General features: G+C 38.6%; 1 protein-coding gene and 1 pseudogene across 1 annotated transcript; one reads left to right on the top strand and one right to left on the bottom strand.

The window, feature by feature from the left end:
• Positions 1–1,323: 1,323 nt before the first annotated feature.
• On the top strand, positions 1,324–23,926 carry LOC136252629 (uncharacterized). Its single transcript, XM_066045147.1, has 14 exons — positions 1,324–1,458; positions 5,358–5,397; positions 10,578–10,714; positions 10,766–10,797; positions 10,848–10,995; positions 14,642–14,713; positions 14,772–14,904; positions 16,761–16,923; positions 17,668–17,812; positions 17,857–17,967; positions 18,216–18,685; positions 18,735–18,783; positions 19,682–19,790; positions 23,674–23,926. The coding sequence occupies exons 1-14, from the start codon at positions 1,360–1,362 to the stop codon at positions 23,802–23,804; spliced, it is 1,839 nt and encodes a 612-aa protein (XP_065901219.1). The 5' UTR covers positions 1,324–1,359; the 3' UTR covers positions 23,805–23,926.
• On the bottom strand, positions 6,563–8,002 carry LOC136252747 (uncharacterized; annotated as a pseudogene).
• Positions 23,927–24,015: the final 89 nt, after the last annotated feature.

Raw genomic sequence — 24,015 nt, 5'->3', positions numbered from 1 at the left:
TTTCATGATGTATGACTGCTCTATTATAGATCTTTCTTACTAACTTTTCATGTAAGAAATTTCCTTATCATATGGAAATTATTTTATGTATAGCAAAAACATATTAAAGCTGGTCAAGAACTGGAGACATCTTGTTTTGTAGCATGTAGCTAGCTAGTTGGGTATAGTCATGCTTTGTTGTATTCAATTGCCAACTCTATAGTAAGTAGACTATGTACATGTTGCAATCAATCAGACCTAGCCATAGCCAATCTTGAGTGCAAACTTGAGTACCTATAACTTTCAGGATGAGATCAAGGATATTATAGCTAGTCTCGGATATAGTGGTCAACCCAAAATTGGTTGATTGGATATTTAGTGACCACATACACATCCTGCAACTCACAATGCATGTAATAACTTGCAATTGTAGAACTAGCTATGTAGCTATGCAGGGGCGGATCTAGGATTGCTATCAGGGGGTTTCCAGTGGTAGTAGGACTCACAGATGCAGGGGTCTGGGGGCATAGCCCCAGATGCTGGCAAGGTTTTAATTTTACAATGCTTGAAACTTAATAAATTTGATGGTTTAAAACTATTATACACATTAGTTTTGGTCTACTGATCCTCACTACTATCATCTCATGCCATCACCGACAATTGAGTGTTTCTTGGAACTTCTGCAATGCAGAACATCTTGACTATAGTTTATCAATTTTACCAGAATCTTAGAAAGAATACAATAATTACACTCTATCTCATTAAACCATGTTCAGTTAAAAGATCAATACCGCCCATATTCTATAGCTATAATCTTGTAGGAAACTTAGTGCTTAAAACTTCTTTTCATCATAGCCTTCTCCCATTAAAATTACTAGATGGAAGTCATTTGCTGCCCATGTATAGCTACTCAGTCACTGAACCTACAAAATAAATTGTAGCCGGGCTACTATAGCTAGTGCTATAGCTAAGTCAATCTGAATTCTTACCATATGGTAAGATTAGCTCACCGTAGGCAGTAGCAAAACTTTGTTATAATTAGCTACCTTGAAATGTTTTAATCAGTGAATGCTCTATTAGAGTATTTCACTACTCTATCAGAGAGTATCGATCTAAGGAGACAATCATTGCTACTACCATCACCTCTTCTCCCCCAAGTTCAGTTAGCTATTGAATATTGGTGGGCATGGTTCGTGTGTAGGATGTCGTGGTTGTGCTAGAAAAACCAGTATAGCTAGGTCTACATCAATTATTAGTAAGACCTGTCAGAGTCCCACAGTTCTGAGGAGCAAGCATTTGAAAGCTAATGAGTACAAACGCCTCTATCAAATTTTAATAATTTAATTATTAAGGCGCTTAAATCGTTCATCGCAGGTGACGATGGCGATTGCTAGTGATACGGACAAGATAGAGGAGATGGGTGTACCGGATAAACGGGATGAGCAGATTTCCAAACCTACCCCATTGCCCAAGGGAAAAGTGAGGTAGACCTATGTCACGTGCTAAATTTCAGGTCGAGATAAAGTGCTGCAGTTTTTCGCGTGTCACTCACTGCAGCAGTATCGATTAGGTACATAAACCTTATTGCTGCTTCATAGAAGCTTTGGATCACGCGCTGGTGGAATTATGCAACGTTTAATAGCGCATGCAAGCAGATCTGTGGTAATTAAGGTTATGCTAGACTAGTTGTTTGGCCCTACCTACCCGCCTTTTTCGTAGATTTCATAAGTGGAAATGAAGCTAAAATACCACTAGAAACTCATAGGTCTTCCAATGCATGTAATGCACTAGCTAGCTATCAATGTCATGCCCCACCCCCGGATAGGGGTGGGGCAATACAGGGGATTTGACAAAGTCTACTACCAAATTCCCCAGCACTGGGGCTAATAAGCTTGTCAAAACCCCAGTAAGGCACCACCTCGAAAAAGGGGTTTCTATAGGGGATTTGATTTACCTATTCAGCCAACATTTATAAATTCTTGTTTCTTGAACATTCAACTAATGTGGGCAGGTGGTTAATCATAACTAAAATTTTTAGTATGTTTTGAAAATCAAAACACTGCAAAAACAAGCATCAGCTGGCTACCTCAGTGAAGAGAAATGAACCATCTGTAGGGTCAACCAACCTTCAAAATGGTGGGCTTTGCTTGTGAAACTGCAATAAACAATCATATTTGTGTGCTGAGATATGCTAACTTCATAGACCAATGCTGGAGGCACACAAATAACACGGGCGGGTGACAGGAAACAAGGTATTAACAAATGTTGGCCTTAAAATGGTTCAGCAAACTACCACTGTCAAAAGCCCCAGGGGTAGAGCAAGGTATAGCTGTGAAATTCCCAGTAGGTTTATGGGCACCATAGGGGTGGAGTTTAGGTGCATAACTACTGTTTACCTGCAAATACCTAACTGCTCAGAAACATTGATAGCAAATGAGTTGCCATTTCATCAAGATCACATGTGTTTTGTTATTTTTGAGCTCATATATCATTTCTGTTTAATTATATGCTGACCTACCTACCCTACTCTTGAGAGTTTCACCCATGAAACAATCAATGTTGAAATGGCCTAACAGACCAAGAGATTGCATTCTGAGTCATGTGAGCATTAATGAAAAGCCTTCCACCCACATTTGAGTATTGGAAGGGTATGGGGTCCAACTGCTATTACTGTGTAATGGATTGTAGTCAATGTTTGTTATGGTTATGTTGTAGGCTCTGTTGTTTCACTGTTGGGGATCATATGCTTCAGTATTGGTACAAAGTTCATCATAGCGAGTCTTCTAAGGGCTGGTTCAATGCTGACATCCACAAGTAGGATAGTCAGTATTGACAAGTTTGCATGGTTGATGATGGTTTTAGAACTTGCATACGTTACAGCATGTTGATTAATTTTGATCCCTTTCAATATAATCTATTTGAAAGTTTACTTTTGGATGTATTAGTAATTAGGGATCTGCAATAAATATCGATACGGCAAATAAGTATCACGATACGATACTGTACTTAGGAAATATCGATATACCGAAGTTTTCTAGTAGAACAGGGTCTATTACTGCAACAGTGATCTAAATACTTGAATAGAAAGCCTACCTGTGCTATATAATGCAACGTTACGAGAAGCCATACAAATACGCATTTATAAGTGCTGCTGTTACTGTGTTATGGCTAAAATATTCTTACCCACGTCTTCTAAAAACAGTAGCTGTTACACTTTAAGTATAAAGAACTAGCAGTGAACATCTGCTGTATATACTAGCCATCTTGACAACTCACCAAAATGCGGAGAAATCTGGACAAGCCTTTGTGGGAGCATGTATTAAAATAAATTTTTTGTGGTAGCTAATTGTCTGGGTGGTGTAATAGAGGCAGGTATCCAGGTAGAGATGTACTTTTAACAACAACTCTGTTTTCCATACTAAAAATCATACCAGGAACACACTAGCTATTTGTCACATCATGATCAGTATAATTATTACTGTAGTTTAGCAGCATTCACTGAATAAAGAAATTGTATACACAGTGAATGTAGAATCAGTGTTGGTTCTTTAAGGCACAGATAAATTGGATATTGTTACAATATTAGCTAATACGCCAGTTATAACTAGCCATGACCACTTTATTATTATAGTATCGTGATACAGTATTGTATCGAACAGTTTATTGATGGTGATACGCGATATACAAAATGCACTGTATCGCAGAACACCATTAATAATAAAATGTATATATGTTTGGTTACCAGTGCTGGTCAAAAATTCTATATCCCACAATCACTATTTCCATTGTTACTAAATTCTGTAAGGCAATTATACTCTAATAGAACAGTCAGGTGTGTCTTGTAGTCTACTACTTTCCTGCTACACCCATGGTGTGCCTTGTAGTCTATTCCTACAACAGTCTGGTATCTTGATCTTTTGTAGTGGCTAATTCTTTTCATTGAAAGTCGTTTTCATAATTTACATCTAGACAGCTGACTCAGTTGCCTCACTGTCACAATTCAACATGGAGCTCAATTTGTGGTAAAAACTGCACCTAAATTTGACAAGTACTGATGCAATAAAAAGTAAACCAATGATCTGGATGGCAGTGACTCGTATGACACATTTCTAGGATTATTCATGTTTGTACTGTTCTCCAAGTATGGAGTTGTTTGCTATGAGCTGATACATTCAGTTAGGTAGATTGTCAATTTGATCAGTGTCAATGTGAGGACACTATACATGCTCATCTCTATAGTCCTATGATTTGGGCTATTACTTTATTGTATTGCATCAGAAGCAATTGTAGTCTTTACTGGTACTAGTACTGGCCATTTCATTTGTGCTCATCACTGCTGTAATAATTTCTAATTGTATGAATGTCCTTTTTAAGAGTTGATGTCCTGTAACTATATGGTTCCCTCCATTATTGAAATTGTCATATGCTACATAATGTGTGGTAGTAGTGATGGTAAGTTGTGGATGGCCTGTGTCAGTAGTAACTGTATATTAGGGATCATGAAGGGTGTACTTTCTCACGAAAAAAAAAGCATTGGCCAGCAACCAGACATTCATGGCTCCTTGGCAGTACTGGTTACAAGCCAAAAAGTGACTTCAGTATGACCTGAAATGCTTCCAATAGTTTGCTACGAAATTTATTATTTGAATTTTCTACTTTCCTGACTGACTTTCTGTCTTATGATGCTGTACATGTGTAACTCAATAATGGCTAAGGCTACAGGCTTCACTGTTTAATGTCCCTTCAGCCTGACTTGTGCCTTTTGGCATACTGGAATACATACAATGGACTTACAGTAGCTCTGTCCTATTTGTGTCCTGTTTCTCTTCACTGTCAGTTCCAGGTATTGATGACTTCCCTACATTTGTAATGGGAATCTTCTGTATTTTCCGTAGTGACTGGATTGATTACAGAAGTGTTTCTCATAGTATTCTTCATTGTAATGCTGGGTAATAGGTCGAAGCTGATAAGTAGCCGCTTGGCATTTTCAGTGATTGATTGTTGGGGAACATGTTCAAATGAAAACATCAATTGTGGCACCACTCTTCCTTTTGATGTAGTATGCATGTGTTTACCAGTCATAATTATGTTACAAAAAGTAAACAAACCATCTTCAGGTATCGGCGACCTCCCTTGTTTCACAACTTTTTTTTCTATGGTCCCTAAATTACTAATTTTTATTGGCACTCGTAACCATTTTGGATCAGAATGGATGAAGGTGCATGCAATTGAGCTTTAATGAATGTGGTAACTTTGTGTGGTACTATTACAAGAGTTTCCATACAAATATTATGAACTCTTGGTACTATATATTGTGTGTATTGTTCATTTGGTGGTGCTGTCCTCACAGTGGTGTATTATCAATTGTTATTGTGTAGCTGGCTGTGGTGTGTCTGGTGTTGTTTGCTGATCAGTACGGTGAGTAGGGGTGGCTTATATGTGGCTGGGTGGAGCTTGTGGCCTACTGTATAGCTGGAAAGTTTGATGGGAAGAAAATTTGGCAAATTTGGCAAGTGAGTGGTGTTTGGCAAGTGAGTGGTGTTTGGCAAGTGAGTGGTGTTTGGCAAGTGAGTGATGTTTCACTAATATCAACTAAATCCTTTGTCCAATACAAATCTGTATTGCCTGGTATTCTTGCCAAATTTGCCAAACTTTTTTCTTGCAAAAATCCTATTGTGTCAAATTCATTGAAGTTTCTTCCTACCAAATTTTCCAGCTAGTATATTTGGTGGGACTCACATGTGGGTAGAAAACTATAGAGCTTTATTGAGATGCTTACAATTGTGTATAAATTGTGCTGCTGCTGCTGTGGGTGAAAAGGCATGTCTCAATATTATTGAACAGTGAAGAAGTCAAGCCCATAGTATTAATTATTCAGTCAGTCAAGCAGTTAGTAGAAAGTTCATTTGAATAAATTTTTAAGTTTCTGTGGAAAGTGTTTGGAGTTACTTTAAAGGAATGTTTGGGTTTGGTTTTTCCTCACCAAATACTGCTGAGCTGTTTCTTGGGTGATGTTTTAGGCAGTAAGCCAAAACCTTCAAGATCCTAATCACTGTACTGTATTATTATAATACCATGAACTTTTGTCCTCCTTTGTGTCCCACAAATTCTTGCTGACTGCACAAGGAGTCATTGTGGTAATAGCACATGATGGCTTCCTTTTGTTTGTAATTTAAAATTGTCTGTATTTCTGGGGTAGTTGGAAAAGGCGGATACGGTCGGACACGGACTCGGATGCGGACACGGACATTTTCAAAAAGCACTTTTACATTTATGCAGTATATGCTTTTACATTTATGTAAGTTATTTTTCATACCTAATGCTGTTTTTACAGCAGTCTTCGCTTCGAGACCCAGGCGTCTATCCTTTCATAGCGCTTATCCATTTATAAGCGCACGTGCGAAGGACTAGACCAGCACTCCACAGCAAGGCAAAGACCATAATGGTGTTGTACACATGTTCTTTTTTTATTTTATTATTATTTTATTTATTTTTTTATAATTTTTTTTTTCCCGGGGTAACCAGCACCCCTTGCCACCACCCCTAGCACTAGGTGTTGAAGTGCTAGACAAAAATTGGACTGAGATTAAAGGGAGCAATTTAAATAATTAGGGGGAAGGCACCCGACCCTCTGATAGTACAAGGTCAAGTGCCCTATGGCTGATGGGACAACCACTGTGGGAGCGCGCCCCCCTAAGGCACGCAATCGCTGAGCGGAGCAACGAGAAGCTGATGTGACAACGTAGCCAAGACATCACGCTGCTGTAGGGAACTTCTCTCTTCAGGGACAGTAAGTAGGCTAGACGTTTGTAAAAGATGCTGGTACATCCACTGATTCCACCAAACGTTGAAAAGACTAATGGGGTAAATGAACCCATCTCAACCTCCCTAATCCTCTGCTCATATTTCCTACGTTTCTCCTTTTCAAATCTCCGATACAATGAAGCCACTGGTGTAGCACGGTATGACGAAGCAGTTGGATTAAACACCTTAACATCAAAGAAAGCCCGTTGGTGGTGACCACCCCAGAACCCAACAGCTGAAACATCCAATCGTGCTCCATCCTCACGATTTGCAGTAGCGTATGTGAGTGTTTCACCAGAGAGAGACTGTAAAGGGGGCTCAACACACACATCAGTACAAACTTCTGACAGGATGGCAGCAGTAAAATCCCTAAGTTCGTTGTGCCGAAGAGTGGGGTAGCCACCTGTAGGACAGTTCATGGAGTGGTCCACAGAGAATCCTTGACCGCAAACACACTGGGTTGGCAATCCAGATGGGAGCCACCCATAGCGTAAGCAGAGAGCATCACGGAAGGCACCCTTATGCAAAGCAACTCCTCTACAGGCAAAGCGGAAAGCCAAGAGGAGGCCCCTTTCTCGCTAGACAGTGCCACAATCCTCTGCAGACCAACTGGTAATGATTGACACAAAGTGGCAGCGACCTCATCATGCGCTCGATGCTTCATTCGCACAACTTCACACTTAGCCGAGCGTTGGGCCTCCAAGGTGTCAATGCTAAATGTTAGCTCCTGCTGAACAATCAAAGCAACAAGCGCAGAGGTAATCTTCACAGAAGAATCAAACTCAGCATCAGAATGAGATTTGGGATCACAGATACCAAGACCACCCAGTCTAACAGGTAAGGAAAAAAGAGCCCTCTCCACATCACTAATAGATCTCCCAGTCAGTGCGGGAAAAAGTTGAAGAGAGATGATGTCTTCCAGTGGTTCGAGAAGGGAGGAGATTGCTGGGATGGTACGCACAAAATAGGTCCACTTGCTACACAAGCCATGCGTAAATGCAGCATACGCAGCATGAGGGTGAGTTTTTGCAATATTAACCAGCCGGCGAACACAACGGGACCATGACTCGACTTTCTCAGTAATGTATGCCTCAGTAAAGGCGCGGGAACCAAGAGCAGCTCCAAGATGACGTTTGCCCTCTACAGTGATGCTCACTCCCGTGCCAGCAAACTGTTGTTTGGCTTCATCTAAACGTTCTGGAACACGTTCTGTACACATGTTCTAAAGTCTGTATTAGACTTTAGAACACGTTCTGTACACATGTTCTAAAGTCTAATACAGAGTTATATAGTTGTAGAGATTAGCTTGTATGCCCCATGCAACTTAGCTTAGCAGGCCAATCCACAGTCTTACGCCTTTTAGTATAAGGCGCAGGCGCTTATACCAAGTGTTGAGGATTTCAAGGACCTGGCCTACGAGATTAAATTGGGACATGCTAGATTAATCTCTGTGACTCTGAATTAGATTTCTAGAGCACGTATACAACACTATAATGGTCTTTAGAGTGCTAGTCTATCCTTCGCACGTGCGCTTATAAATGGATAAGCGCTATGAAAAGATCGACGCCTGGGTCTGGAGGCGAAGACTACTGTAAAAACAGCGTTAGGTATGAAAAATAACTGTTATATAAATGTAAAAGTCCTTTTTGAAAATGTCTGTGTCCGTGTCCGCGTCCGTGTCCACGTCCGACCGTATCCGCCTTTTCCAACTACCCGTATTTCTGGGTTGATTACAGCTAGAGGTACTTCTCAAAATGTGTTCTTCATTTGTAATGCTGTATAACAGGCTGAACATGCTGTATAATTATTTATTTATTATTTAGGCTACTACAATGAGATAACTTGTTTCTCATCAACCGCCCGCATCAAATTTTCTTGTGTACATGTGAACTCATTATTGCAGATTCAGACATTACTCATGAGTTTGTTCACTACTGTGCTGGTTCCAATGCTTTCTAGAGCATCAACAACCACTGAGGCACCATCAGTGAGTGCTATATGAGAATATTAGCATTAGTACCGTGACCTACCCTATGTCTAATCATCTCTAAGAGTCATAGTAGCTCTAGTGTTTCTTTTGTTACAAGCCTGCAGCAGCCCCTCCCATAATAGACTAATCAGCCTGCAGATGCTAGCTAACACGGCATCGGCAGCTTCTGCTTGCTGCTGCTGCTGAAGATATGCCACCCCAAGGCTGCATGGTGAAGGTACTAACTACTGTGGAGTTCTCTTAAAGGACTCTCTGATTTAGAAAGCCTTGTTATTACTGTGGTGAAGAAGCTGAAGTATATTTGAATTCTGAACTGCACGCCAAACACCTAAAATTCTATAATAAAAAGGTAGACCATTATTATTGGTTTTGTCATAGATTCTCTAGTGTAGCTATAGTAGTAGCTACATTAAACTTCTGCAATTTATATGACTTAAAAAATAATGAGATAACCCTCCCGCCCGCATGTGTGATTCTATGAGAAGCTGATGAGAAACAAGTAATCTCATTGTAGTGGCCTTATTATTAGCACTTTACAGTGACCAGCACTGAAGGTCTGACAGCAACATGTGCTGCAGCCTTAGGATTACCTAACCTAATTTCAAGGACTTAGACCTAGTGACTTGACTTACTAACTGATAAGGTGTAACAGGCTGAACATGCTGTATAACAGGCTGAACATGTTGTGTGACAGGCTGAACATGCTGTATAACAGGCTGAACATGTTGTGTGACAGGCTGAACAACAGGCTGAACATGTTGTGTGACAGGCTGAACATGTTGTATAACAGGCTGAACATGCTGTATAACAGGCTGAACATGTTGTGTGACAGGCTGAACATGCTGTATAACAGGCTGAACATGTTGTGTAACAGGATAAACTAGGGCCCAAACTAACTTAGGTGAATTCGAAGGTTCGTTCGAACGAACATTCGAATGTGGGTTGAACAGTTCGAACTATAGTTACTAATTAGATAGTGATACAGTTAAGCGCTATCCATTTTGCTCTGTTGCATAATGATGTGGGGGAGGCCAGACATATGGTATTAGGCATTTAATTAAGTTATGTGTTGATGGTTTAGTGGTGGTCACAGGCCATGCCTCTATGAGGTTCTAAGGTTTCTATGTGGTGCCATCACTTGTCTCAACTGTATAGCAGTAGTAAAATGTATTTAAAACCTAGTAATCACAAACATTTTTACTTGTGGTATTCAATTTCAAGTTTTCTCAGTAAAACTGTTGAGTTAGTACAACTGCATGTGTGTGTTGCAAACTTGTGAGATGCATTTAACATTTAATATGCTGTGATTTATAATTTATAAACAGGAATCAGCTCCATTTAAAAGTTCGAAAGATTCGTGAACTTTAGTTGATGAATGTTCGAACCCTGACAATCCAAGTTCGTTTGGGCCCTAGGATAAACATAGCTGAAAGGGAAGTATAATGGACACTTCACTTATTAGTAATGGGTGCGTGTTCAAACAAAAGTATTAAGTGTGACAAACATTCTTTTGATGCGGTATGTGCTGATTCACCAGTCATAATAATGTCAAGTTTGATTAGGGATCATAGAAAAAAGTTATGAAACAAGAGAGGTTGCCTATACCTATAGATATACTAGTGGACATTTAATCTCTAATTCAGTCATGGGTATATACTGAAGTAGGGAGTAAAAATGTCCATTTAGCAGGCGTAGATGACTTCCCTTGTTTCATATATATGATCCCTACTTGAACTCCTAACTTTTGTACTTGTTTATTGAAGAGTGGCTATAATTGTGTTAAGTTAACTATAAGTTATTTTAGGGGTGCTCCTAATCTTCCCATTCCTACCGTTCATGATCAGTGATTTCTTTCCTCATCTTGATCGTACTGAGATTGGTAAGAAGGCAGGATTTCTTGGTAGTGCTTACTATATTGGTAGTTTTGCTGGTAGTCTAATGGTGAGTAGTAATATTATTATTATGTGGGTATGATCATGTGATCCATTATAGTGGGGATGGTTGGCTGATATCATTGGTCGTAGGTATGACTGGTGGATCATGTGATCAACTATGATAGGGTATTCCCCCACAGGCCAGCAATGCTGTTAAGTATTATTGGAACAATCATCAGTTTTACCTTATTTGGCTTCAGTGAGAATTTTGTGTGGGCAGTGTGTGCACGGTTACTATGGGGACTACTTGACGGAGTTATTTGTATTTCAAAGACTTATTTGTCAGAGGTATGTTACCCCCCAGTATGTTAGCCCTTGTTATTGTTTTGTTTTGTGTTCCCATCACTGAGATTCTACTATAACCTACGTATACGTTAGTCATCACACTATATGTAGTGTTTTGTGTTTGCATTTCTTCTGTATCCTTTACAGTGAAACTCCCTCAGTTGTCCGTTCTAATGTTGAAATTCCAAATAAGGCCCTGTTATTAATATAGAATGATTGTTCTGTTAGAGTACTTATTCTTTAGTTCTCTTTTTCCACATCAATTTCCACAAAGTTTCAAAGGTAAACCTTTTCATTTATCTCAACACCAAGTGGTACATAGTCTCACGTTCCAGTGTACTTTGTGTACATGTGGAGGGTCAATCTTACAAACTGGACAATAAAATGACTGTTCAATTAGGGTATTGTATCAAGTCAACCACAAGTGTATGCTCTATTAGGGCAATTGAACAAACTCTGTATACCGTACGATGCAAAGTTTTTGTGAAAATTTTGGTAAATTTGGTTTTGCCAAAATATTCTTGTCCAATTTTTAGCCAACTAAACAGAATGGATGCAGCATTCACCAAAATATTATCTGCCAAATTCTATCTTGAGTTAAATTTTTATTAGAGGTGTACCGATATAAGAAAATTAAACTGATCCGATACCGATCCGATAATTATGAGATTAATCATTTTGAAACCGATACGATACCGATCCGATATACCGATACAACTAAGTGTAGCTATTTATATTTGAGGAACCACTTTCAACTTAACTACTGGCGACAGTCTTAAGATTATTGGCTATGCTTGGTTACCCATGGTGGTGTGGCCTCTATTCACAGCTCAGACTATAAGGCACCCACAAATATTTTAATACATGCCCCTGCCAAGATTAGTCCAGATTATTCTGCAATTTAATGAATTGTAGAGATGGCTGGTTGTTTTATGCTGTGCTCTTGGTTCATCTTATTGCTGTTTCCCCAGGCTCATCACTATGAGTGTTTGTTGTATGATTGGTAAGCTTTGTGACAACAAAACAGTGATCATGCATGCAGTTAGATGGCTTTGTGTAGCGTGCTGCTTTTAGACAAGGAAGATAACTACTGTTTCCCACCCTTGTTAGCTGAATATCAGGGTTTATAATGTGCTTAATCATTGGACAGTGTCCTCAAGATAGTTCAGTTGTATATCGGTGTATCGTATCGGTTTTTAGCAGCAATATCGATTCCCACCGATATAGTAGAAATTTCTATATCAGCCACCGATATGATATGTATCAGTGTATCGGTACACCTCTAATTTTTATCTCACCAAATTTTGTACACATATGGTATAAACAAATAGGTATTGATTCTATGTACTAGTCAGTTGTATGACACCATTCCCCCATCTTAATTTAAATCACTCACTCTCCACCACGTATACTTGATTATAAAGACCTGTGTGCATCCACCTTAATTATCAGTAACATCAAAGATAATAAATGTCCCTACCTGGACTGGAAGCAGCCATATACTGCCCATACTAAACTACACACCATTCATGTTTTGTAGCTGAAACTTTTATTTTAAAATTTGGTTTTACTGCTAGGATACAACATGGACACTTTACCTACTAAGTGTGGTAGATTGTGTCTTGGGTGGAAATGAATTGACCTTCTGCTGGTACAGACATCTTCCATACAAAAGTATATACACATCAGCGTTGAAACCGGGTCGGGTCATCCGGGTCACATTTTCTCCGGGTCATCCGGGTCACATTTTCTCCGGGTCATCCGGGTCTGACCCGGTTTACAATTTATCCGGGTCTGACCCAGATTGGATCACGTGAGAAACGAAATTGTTCGTTTGACGACATGGAAACTTATAAACGCTATCGCGTAGCTCTTTCGTGAGCCACGCCCACTTATCGCATTACCAACATACGCTCAGCCACGCCCATTTGTTAGTAAGTGTAGTATGTAGCACGAAACTGAGGGTATCTATGGTGAGGGGTAGCTATTGTCAGTAGGTGAAGACATTTTTTTTTTTTTTTTGGTCTTCAACCTACAGCTAGGCTGAAGTTGCAATATTTACTCAACACGAATGGAACACTCAAAATGTAGACTCGTTCGCTCACTCGAGACTAGCTGAAACACGTCTCAGCTTTAATTAATCCGGGTCACATCCGGGTCAGTGGGTCATCCGGGTCAGCAGTAGTGACCCGGTTTCAACGTTGATACACATGTTTATGAAAACAGCAGGGTGAACAAGTTTACAAGGCTGATGTTTTATTAGTTATAATACTACGTGTACTGGTAAGTGGGGTAGATTAGGTGACATTTAGAAGTTTCCAATCCAGTATGGAGTGTCTATTATTTATGGTAACATTAAAGAAGTCAAAACACATCATTCTTCCATTAATGTTGTACTGTAATACGTAACTGCTTTAGCAGCATGTCCACTTTGGGACTGTCCAAATTTGATCTTTACTTGAGATAAACAGTATTGTATTACAGTGTACAATATAAGGGAAAATTATTGCTTGGACAGAACGGCCAACCAAAAGTAAATTTGATTGGCCATTTTTGAAATTGCATGGACATAAGATAGAGGTGTACTATCCTGGTGAGCTTCCCGCAGTGCGAAGCACAAGCCTTCTAGGGGGTCTGGGGGCATGCCCCCCCAGGAAATTTTTGAAAAAGGATCATTCTGAGATTGAATCTGAGACCACTTTCAGCTACTTACACTGAACTTTATGCACATACATTTTACAGAGAATTAATTGTTTATTAGTAATACATGTACAAAATTTGTATTGCTGCATACATATTTTACAAAAAAAACTATGAATAAATGTATTGTACAGTCAGTTTGTAAACTTAGCTGGGCTAAATGCTTTGTTACAAGTGGTGTTGGGTCTACACAGATTGAATTATAACGATCCAACTAGCTACTTCTCTTGTGAATTGCAACTTACTCTCGAAATTGCCGTGTGCAGAACACTTTTATCACCTGACTCATTCCACTCTCTCCAGCCAGTGCATTCTCTACATGTTCTAACCACGAAATGACCATCTTATACTTAATATCGTACCTCCACTTCGCAAATATTACCTTCTTTTCTTCTCCTACAAAGCACAACTCGTGTAATCGGCATAGTGATTGCTTCTTTTCACAACATCGACTGTAACCCACAACCGATAATTGTGGTAAACACGAGGTGCAATGTTCTAGCTTACGCATGCGCATCGAGTTGATGCTTCAACGGGAACAAGACTTCACGTAGCGATAAAGTAGCTTCGGTAAGGAAAGGCAACGATACGATAATAATAATAACTATAATAATACATGTTATAAAGACTAATAATAAAGAATTACAGTTGTGAAATTTTTGATCGGCACAAATGACCGACCAACGGCTACATTTATCGGTCAGCAGCATCACTTGGTCGGAAAATGACCGATGGCCGACCGTTATATTGTACTCTGTATTACTAAATACTTTCCAGATGGTGAAATGTTTGCAGGCTATAATTGTATGTCACCATTACCTCTAGCATGTCACTGTATTTGTCACCATTGCTCCCAGTATGTCACGGTGTTTGTCACCATTAGTATGTCACAGTGTTTGTTACCATTACTCCCAGTATGTCATAGTATATATCACCCTTTACCCCCCAGATATGTGACAACACGAATCAAGCTAGAGGATTTGCAATGATAGCTACCATGGGTGGATGTGGAAGATTACTTGTAAGCTGATCACATGATCCATTGAGCCCTACCCCTTTTTCTTCTGCATTCATTACAGGGTTCAGTCACTGGAGGATTCCTAGCTCGTCCAGCTAGCAAGTATCCATTATTTGATGTTCCCTTCTTCTGTCAGTTCCCATATTTGTTACCATGTATGGTTGGGGTAGCAGTTAGTGTGACCAGTCTTGTTGGTAAGGATTGATTGTGGGTGTTAGTTTATTGTGTGTGTTAGTTTATTGTGTTTGACAGTGATGTAATTTGAGAATAGTTCTAACTTCTCATCGTATCTAAGTACCATCTTAGGGTGTGTCAGTTTTGATATAGTAACCCATGACAGGGACAGGGGCGGATCTAGGATTTCCCAGGGGGGTGGGGGAGGGTGTGTGCTAAGCTATGGGCATCCATGGTGGGGACTAAAAATGTGGCAACTGGTTGATACAATTAGTAGTGTAGTGTGAGAAGTATAATCAGCATGAGGAGCATGCTTTATCTAGGGTGTCTGGGGGCATGCTCTCACAGGAAATTTTGCAAATTTGTAACTTTCTGAAGTCGAATATGAGACTGAATTTTATTGGAAAAGCATTGTGAGCCACTTTAACTAAGTGAAATTATTGTTTTCTAGCAGTGGTAGCTAGCTTTCATATAAAGGGGTCAGCATAAATGCAACAGTATGGCTTGAATTCAAAGTTGAAGTTTAAGAGGTCAGAGTTGGTCTTTGTAGCTTAAAGATGAATGTTCTATTAGAGTATTTCGATATTTAACAGCTTTTTAGCAGTTTTATCCCTGAAATATAAATGTGATCCCCTCTTGTTGATTCCTAGAAGAGATTAGCTTTTCATTACCCATGTATGCTTTGGATGCAACTGCATCTGTGCTGTAGCTTTTACCATCTCTGTAGCTAGTACATAGTAAAAGTAATGTTTTGAGGGGAAGGGGATGCTTCAGCCCCCGGCATGCGGTATAAATGTGGGTACTGCAAGGCTTTAATATGAGCTTATACTGCTAGCCATTGTAATAGATAGACCTCCTGCATTAACAATGGCAGATATGAAAGAGAGTTTCTGAAAATTACTATAAAATGTAATGTTGATAAGGAGCATTTGAGCCAGGACATGTCTTTAAACAGTTTATGAAATTTTGGAAGCTCTGAAATTGGATTAGGCTAATTTTAATAAACAAACTAACTGGAAGGAAAAAGTCGTGACTAAAAAGATTTAAGTTGACTGCTCTATTAGAGTAATTGATTGACTGCTCTATTAGACATTCTTAATCATATTTAGAAGATGATGTGTGGTTTTACTGAGGGCTTAATAGCTATAATGAATGTTAGATAAATGTAACTGCAAACATGCTATTGAAATTACGTACAGCGGTATTTAAATTTTTTTTGCTATGATAAACTGTCAATACAGCAATAATATAGCCAGTTAGATTGCCAATATGCCACTGAGCTAATTGGTCCCCGTCATCGCTGTAATACCCCTAATAGCTTCCTTTCCGCCAATGTAATAAAAGCAACCAATAACAAAGGAACTATTAAAATCAAACTCCTTATTACATACATTTTATGATTCTGAATGGCAAATTCTATTCTATTCAATAGAATAGAATTTTGCCATTCATTGATTTAATAAATGGCTATGCAATACTCATTTATTAATTCAGAATGGCAAATTAAGATACTAAATCCATAAATTGATTTAGTAGATTAATTTGCCATTCATTGAATGGCAAATGGTTCATCGAAGACTATCCATTTGCCATTCATTCAATCAAAAATGGACAATCAAAGATCATCCATTTTTGATTTAGAAAGATTTTGTTAATTTTTATTAATTCTTACAAAGGGAGCTTCCAAATAAGTATGCCACTCAGAAAGCCACAGAAACCCGCCTAAATGTTTCCAGTGCATGAAGTTATAACTTCTGCTTTCAACCTTTAGCTGGCCTTTTGCTAAACTTTTGATAGCAAAGAAAATTTGGCTCTTATTTGTCATAAATTGGTAGCCAATAATATTGTGTTGCTTGTTGTCATCTTACTTCTCCAGTTTCCACCTTGTTCCTTGAGGAGACACTGAAGAAGAAGAAGATATTATTGGAAGATGACACTTCCATGGTAACAAGTGATGCAGTCAGCATAACAACCAGTGAAGATGTCACCAGTGAGGAGGGAGAACATCTTAAACCATTACTGGGATCACATGTCCGCAAGTGTGTACTGACTACCTCTCAATAATGGTCACTTTAGGACCAGTTCTGTTTGTGCGTGCATGTGTGTGTGTACGTGCATGCGTGCGTGCCTAATTGTGTTGGGATCATGTGAGACTTACTCTAATTTGGTAGATCAATAGGCTCTGTACACAAATGACACATTTGGTGATTATTGGCTGGTTTAGGCAAGTGACCTTATTACACAGTGACCTTATTACACAGTGACCTATCTTGGTATTTTGAAGGTGTCCTTTTTTAAAACAAAGAAGTTTTCTAGTGTTATGCCGCAACACTAACCGTGCAAACACCATCTGGTGACATTGCTTGAGTTTCTTGAGCCATGAATTGTAACAGTATTGGCTGGCCAATCAGAATTGAGGAGTTAAAGTCTAGGAAAAAGTACAACTTAGAATATGGCAATTAATGTACTAGTACAGACAATCTAGTGTCCAGTATGATTTATGGAAGTGAGATAGGAAAACACAACTTGACACAACAAATGTCTTCAATGACCCAAGTGAAAGGGTGAACGCTTTCAAGATGTTATTTGCTTTGAAATGTCTGATGTCTGCTTTTTAATACATTCATGTGATTATGCAACTCTTCAATTCTGATTGGCCAGTCCATTATTAGTCTGGCTGGTTCACACTTCTAGAAAGTGTTTGTGCTATTAGGGTGTGCCTAATTGTGTAGAAGACTGGAGGTTACCCTAGCCATTGTGTTATATAACTGCTATCCATTTAGGCAACATAATAACCAACTGGCTAAACTGGCTACACAGGTTTATAACAGGTTGGTTACCATGGCAGAGTTAATGAAGGATCGCAGAGTATTTTTGTCCACTACCATATATGGTGTCTCTGGATTTGCCGTTATTATTATTAATGAGGTAAGAGCTATTTTTTAGCATGGATCTCATGATTGTGTATACAGGTGTTTCCCCTTCTCATGGTTACCAGTCATAGTGATGGTGGATATGATATGGATGATAATGAGATTGGTCTGTTTCTAAGCATTGCGGCCTTCATTCAGATCTGTTACCAGGTAAAACTCTGCAACATTAATATTTTGCAACAATAATAGCAATTATTACCAAACATCAGAATGTCTGTTCTGTTGGAGTTGGTCTTCCTATTAGAACATTTAATATTTGCAGTTTTTATTTTTTCACAAATAATTCAGTACATGAAGTGCTGGGCCATTGTTTTTAAAGCAGATTTTCTGTGGAATTGAAAAAGATCTCCCTCTGATATCACACCCATGTGGTAGATTATCATGACTATCCATTTTAGGTGTTGCTATATCCTCGTGTTGCTAAATTATTAGGATGCAGGAGCAGTTTTAGACTGGGAATAATGTTATTTTGTGTTGGGTGTGTTCTGATGCCTCTAGCCAATCACATTAGTGGACCTATTCAAAGTAGCCAATCGAATCACAGCAATTCTTCTCATGTAATTATCACCAGTTCAATAAACACTACACAAATGACTAAATATGGTGACAATCCAGTTTACTTTAAGAATCATCTGTGGACATTTGCTACCTTTTATGGAGACAACTTTACCAGTGGTTACCATAGTAAACATTTGGACTGTAATTCAATGGATTGTGTTACTGAAGTTTCATTGGTTAATAATCTAACCAATGACAGTTGTCGGGAATCACATTTAGCATCTTTTGTGGGAAAGAATTCTATTGGTCGTATTCCATGGAGAGTGTGGCTGACGGTATCCTGGATACTTAGCATGACAACCATTGGAAGGTGTGTCTTTAGCAACAGCCAATGATATTATTGTACATGTTGTTAACAGGTTAAGTGCCTTCACCAGTATTTCTGTCATAGTAGGCAACTCAGCTCTTGTGAGTACAATATTGTTAATATGGGGAGAGTATCTAACTATCCCCAGTATTGCCTGTACAAACAAATAGTATTGTTGATAAGGTCAAGCCTTTATTATGAGAACATACTAAGGTATTACAGTGTGTTTGTTAAATGTATTCCAGTTAGGTACTCTACCACTAGGATATGAACTCTTGTTATTGTGTTATATGTGGGGCAATCACATGCAGTACATGGCTATCTTAGTGTAACTGTGAGTCCATTATCATCTGAACACCTGTGTGCCAGTTGAATACAAAGGTATTATGTTGCTTGAACTTTCTGGTCCTCCACAGGCACATATCACACATTTTTACTGTCCTCTCAATATGTGTGTATGAGCTCTGTTCAGTGTGCACTTACTCTAATAAACCTGTTGAGTGAAATTGTTGATAATCGAAGTCCTACTGTAGTTACTCAGGTTTTAACAAAGCCATAATAGTGTAACTGAAACCATGGTAACAAAATATGTACAATCAAGACACAGACTGTAGTTTGTTTTGTAGCCCAAGAAGTGAACTGCTTATATGGGTATGAGTTAGTATGTGGATAGGCTGACCATTGTCTCGTTTCTGCCAGTATCGTAGGGTTTATTGATAGCATTTAAAGAGATTCAGTTCATAGACTTTGTGAACAGAATCTCTTTAAATGGTATTGGTTAGATGGGTGACCTATATATTTAAGAGAAACCTATTTTTATAGAGATTGCAAGCAAATATTTCAATGGTGACAAAGTTGACTATTAAAGTTTGACAATACACTTTAAAAGGTGTTAACTTCTCAAGTAAAGTGTCAGTTTCATTAACAGAACATGTCCATGCTTGCCCCATATCTGATGGTGTATGTCATGAGCTGTGTAATCATTACCCCCCCATACAGCCAGCAACAAGGGGTACAGTTAATGGTATTGGACAATCACTAGTTGCTATTGGTAGAAGTACTGGACCATTAATAGGAGCTCCATTATTTGCCTGGAGTGAGGGGAATGGTAAGATGTGTGTGTTCTATTAGAGTGTTTTAGTGAAGGGAATGGTAAGATGATGTATTCTATTAGAGTAGTGTATTGGTAAGTCACACGAGACTGTAGGCCAAAGGCTACTTTAGACAGGCCACACATTTGTACATATACCAATTTTGTGATTTTAAAGTTGGTGTACACAAATGACACATTTGGAAGTTAGCTGGTTCTAGTACTGAGTGATATTTAGATATTTCACGATACCATAATATCCTATAATTACACTTTGAGAAGCAATGATCTTCAAAGTGTTCCATGTATAAAACATATTTGACACCATTGTGAAGGGTAAGTAGCATTCTAGGAAAATGGGAACTTCTTTGCAGCATTGTTGTTTATATTCTTCTGCTAAAACAATCAAAATACTCTAATAGAGCAATCACCTGCGTTAAAATATTTTAATAGAGCAGTCAAGATTGCTTGGCTCCATTAAAGCCTGTGAGTTGATGAACTATAGCTGTCATAGCTAAGGTATATAGTGACTAGCTAACTCATCACCGAAAAGTTAGCTACTCCTTGACACAAAAACATTTTAAAGTTAAACATGAAGAGGTTCTCAGTGTATTCTAGTTACTGGCAGTACCTATTGTAAGCTTTGTAAACTGTTTCTGCTGTTTCAAGATAAGATGAGATATACACAGCAGTTGCTTGTCAGGCTGAAACAGCTCCCCAATGACTGTTTATATTGTCCTTAGTCTCTTTATTTACTTACCACATCATGTGCTTCTATATGCAGTTTGTTATTATTTATAAACCTTTTCATGCCCTGCAATGTAGGGTAGGGCTGAGCGATATAGGTGTCGTTTTAATGATATATCGCGATATTTTGAAAGTATCAATATTGCAGTATTTTGATATTAACTATTGTGATACCATGCCTGTATATTATTGTCATCTAAAAATCCTTTGTTAGGGTAAGTCTAGGAAAGTGGGAACGGAAACGACCAATGGAAAATGCCTGATGAAGGTTATCATGTCAATATACAGGTTAGATTTTACAACATGATGCTTCTTTGGGACCCTTCTGCACTGTTCCGCTAAAGTGATCGAAACTCTGTAATAGAGCAGTCACCATGCATTAAAATACTCTAATAGAGCAGTCAAGAATGTTTTGTAAACTATACAGACCTTTAAACCTGTGAATGATGGAGCAACTATAGCTGACAAAGATTAGGTATGTAGACTAGCTAAGTCATCAACATTGACTGTTAACTGTTCCTTTAAAACTATAAATATTTTAAAAGATTCAACACTGAAACATGCATGAAGAAGTTTGTGAAGTATTCTAATTATATAGATAGTGTCTATATAGGCTATGATAGCACTTACATGCAGCCTCCAGATAAGGAGTCACATATGATAAGGTATGCTGTTAGCTTGCTTGTCAGGTTGAAGCAGCTCAAGATGAGTCTTCATGCATGGCTGGTCTCACTAGCTATATCATCAACACTATTAAAATAGCTATACTCTATGAAACCATATAAAAGATTCAACGATTAAGAATGAAGAGGTTTACTAAGTATTCTAGTAATTGACAGTGTTTAGATAAAGATGTGAGAAAGTGTATGGCTGCAACCTTTCTTTTTTTTTTCCTCGAGCTAGATAGAATGCCCTTGCCACCACCCCCAGCACTGGCTGTCAAGTGCTGGACAGCTGGATAACACCAGCGACAGTAAAATAAACTGCACGAGGGCATCAGCATTGAGCCTGCCCTCGGAATAGGCCAGATCAACGCAAGCAGGTATGGGATGATGTACAGAATATTGGTGTCCCCTCAGGCACATGATGGCAGACCTTAACAGTGAGAAGCAAAGCCTACATCTCAACCAAAACAAGTATTTACTATAGTTCATATCCCATTTGTCTGCCAACATGGAAGCTAACTTCTCAAGATAAAGTTAGGTATGTGGTAGCTACAGTATGTGTCAGGCTGAGGTGACTCCAATGAAGAGGCTGAGGGGTTGCCAACTGTAGTACATTGATTCTCAAGCTTTCAATGCTAAAAGGCCCCTGGTGAGCTACACAGTTTGCAAAACATTCTGTGACTGCTCTATTAGAGTATTTAAATGGATGGTGACTGCTCTTTCGATCGTTTTGGCGGAACTGTACGGAGGGCCCAACAATGTCACCTATATATTGACATGATAAACTTCATCAGGCATTTTCCGTTGGTCGTTCCCGCTTTCCGTTTCCGTCCCGTAACTCCCGTTCCCGTTTTCCTAGAATTCTACTTAGCCCATTTGTTATGCTGTACTAGGCTAAGAATCCTTTAAGTCATAACCTGGTTACCCCTGCAGAGAGGTGTGGACACCATAACATAACCTCAAAGCATGTGCTACAATAACTATTACTGTAAACAAGAATGATAGTGGCTAGTTTGATGCTACCTTTAAAAGACTTCCTGCAGGAATACTGAGCAATTCACTATGTAGCACCAGCTATGATTGACTTATTTGTAAGTATCGTGAACTATTCAGTATCGTGAATAGTGGCTTTAGTATCGATCATGATACTAAAATGGCAGTATCGCTCAGCTCTACTGCAATGGCTGAATATTTATGGTTTTAAGAGAGTATCGGTAAGTGTTGACGGGTAAGCTACAGTAGTTAGTCTATCTAGTCATATGTACTGGCTAGCTACACTAACTATACCAGCTATATGCAGGTCCCTTGTGGGATAGATTTTCACTGCTTTATTAGAGTGTTTCAATTGCTTTAGCAGGATACGGCAATGCTGCAGTGTGCTGTAAAATCCATTCTGTATATTGACATGATGACCTTATCAGGATTTTTTTCTTCATTTGGCATTGCTATTTCCACTTTCTGTTCCCAGCCCTTTTTCGTAGAATTCTACTCACCCCATATTGTGAATTAATGATTTAGGGTAATTTTCCTGTAAACACATTACTTAGTTGGGCCATTGCAACCTAATTAAAAGACAAGCCAATAGCCAATACAACTAGGCCAGCTTCTTAAACAGCATTTTCAGAGACTCCTTACAAAACGATTGACTAATTGCAGGTTATACACAGCTTGTTATAACCTTGAAGCCACACTTTTGTGGGAAGAGCAAGCCAAAACAATTATAGAACGGTAACAACATTAATTTATAGTTTCGAAGCTAAGCCTATACAGCAATATCATGATGGCAAGCTGTAATTATTGTATCGCCATAGCCCATAAGGCCAGGCAAACACAATTTACCATCAAGGGTTAATTTTAAAGCATGAGGGTAGCTATGTACAGGAAGTAATTTTTCATTTTACGTTATGGAGATAGAAATGTGGTGTACTTGAGAAAAGATGGCTGAATTGCATTTCATCTGTATTTATCCACCATATTTTATGATACACATATCATAGACATACGTAGCAACCGAGGGAGCTCCTGTGGTACTCAGATGAGGCCAGACTACATTAATTACCAAAGTATGCTAATTGTATACAGTCTTACTCAGAGTACTTGACATGTTGTATTAGAGTATCTCAATCTTAAGAAGACTAGTACATAGCACGAGAGATAACCACCACAATCGAGATATTTGTACTAATTACTCTATTATTGAAAATGTACACTACACATTCAGTCATGCTAGACATATTGTCAATGAATAGTGAAACATTTGAACAATCTTGGATATTGGTAGTGATGATAAACTGTTTTGCTGGCTGGATGATTTTTTGATTGCAAGTATTGAGCTATCGACAGTTTAGACAAGTGACCTTTTTAAGCAGGTGGCTTGTTAGACAAGTCACTTTGTACATAAATGACACATCTGGAAATTGTGAGAAGTATTAGTGTTGTATGTTGTAATAGAGAATATGTTCTGTCATCTTTCTATTGGTTGTTGCTAGGACACAGTTGGCCACTCAATCATCACTTCATATATGACATCATCACACTAATTGCTCTACTGATAATATTGGTTAGTTTTGGACTACCCAAATCCTCCGAGATGAAGAGACTACCTCCTGACCAGACCTAGCTCTGTAAATAATAATAATGAAAGAAAACTGTCTTCAACTTAAATTATTGTGTATGAGTTTGTATTGCAATGAATTTGAAAGATTTTTAATTTGTTTTTAATGATGGAGTATGAGAACAGAATAGCTCAGTGGTGAGGGTATGGAAGGAGGAACATATAATAATGTAGGCAGTGACTGAACATGTATTCAAAAAATTTACTTAAGATTTTT

The sequence above is a fragment of the Dysidea avara genome, chromosome 4 (genome assembly GCF_963678975.1).
Source record: "Dysidea avara chromosome 4, odDysAvar1.4, whole genome shotgun sequence".
Classification (NCBI taxonomy): domain Eukaryota; kingdom Metazoa; phylum Porifera; class Demospongiae; order Dictyoceratida; family Dysideidae; genus Dysidea; species Dysidea avara.
Note: the sequence above shows the minus strand (reverse complement) of the source record. Positions and strands in the feature narration are given on the sequence as shown.

Bases quoted from the DNA above. Each gene is read 5' to 3' on its own strand.
- LOC136252629 (XM_066045147.1), top strand. From the start codon at position 1,360: ATGGCGATTGCTAGTGATACGGACAAGATAGAGGAGATGGGTGTACCG. The intron at 10,715-10,765 runs GTGAGTAGTAAT...GATCCATTATAG, and splicing joins GTTTTGCTGGTAGTCTAATG to TGGGGATGGTTGGCTGATAT. The intron at 10,798-10,847 runs GTATGACTGGTG...ATTCCCCCACAG, and splicing joins GCTGATATCATTGGTCGTAG to GCCAGCAATGCTGTTAAGTA.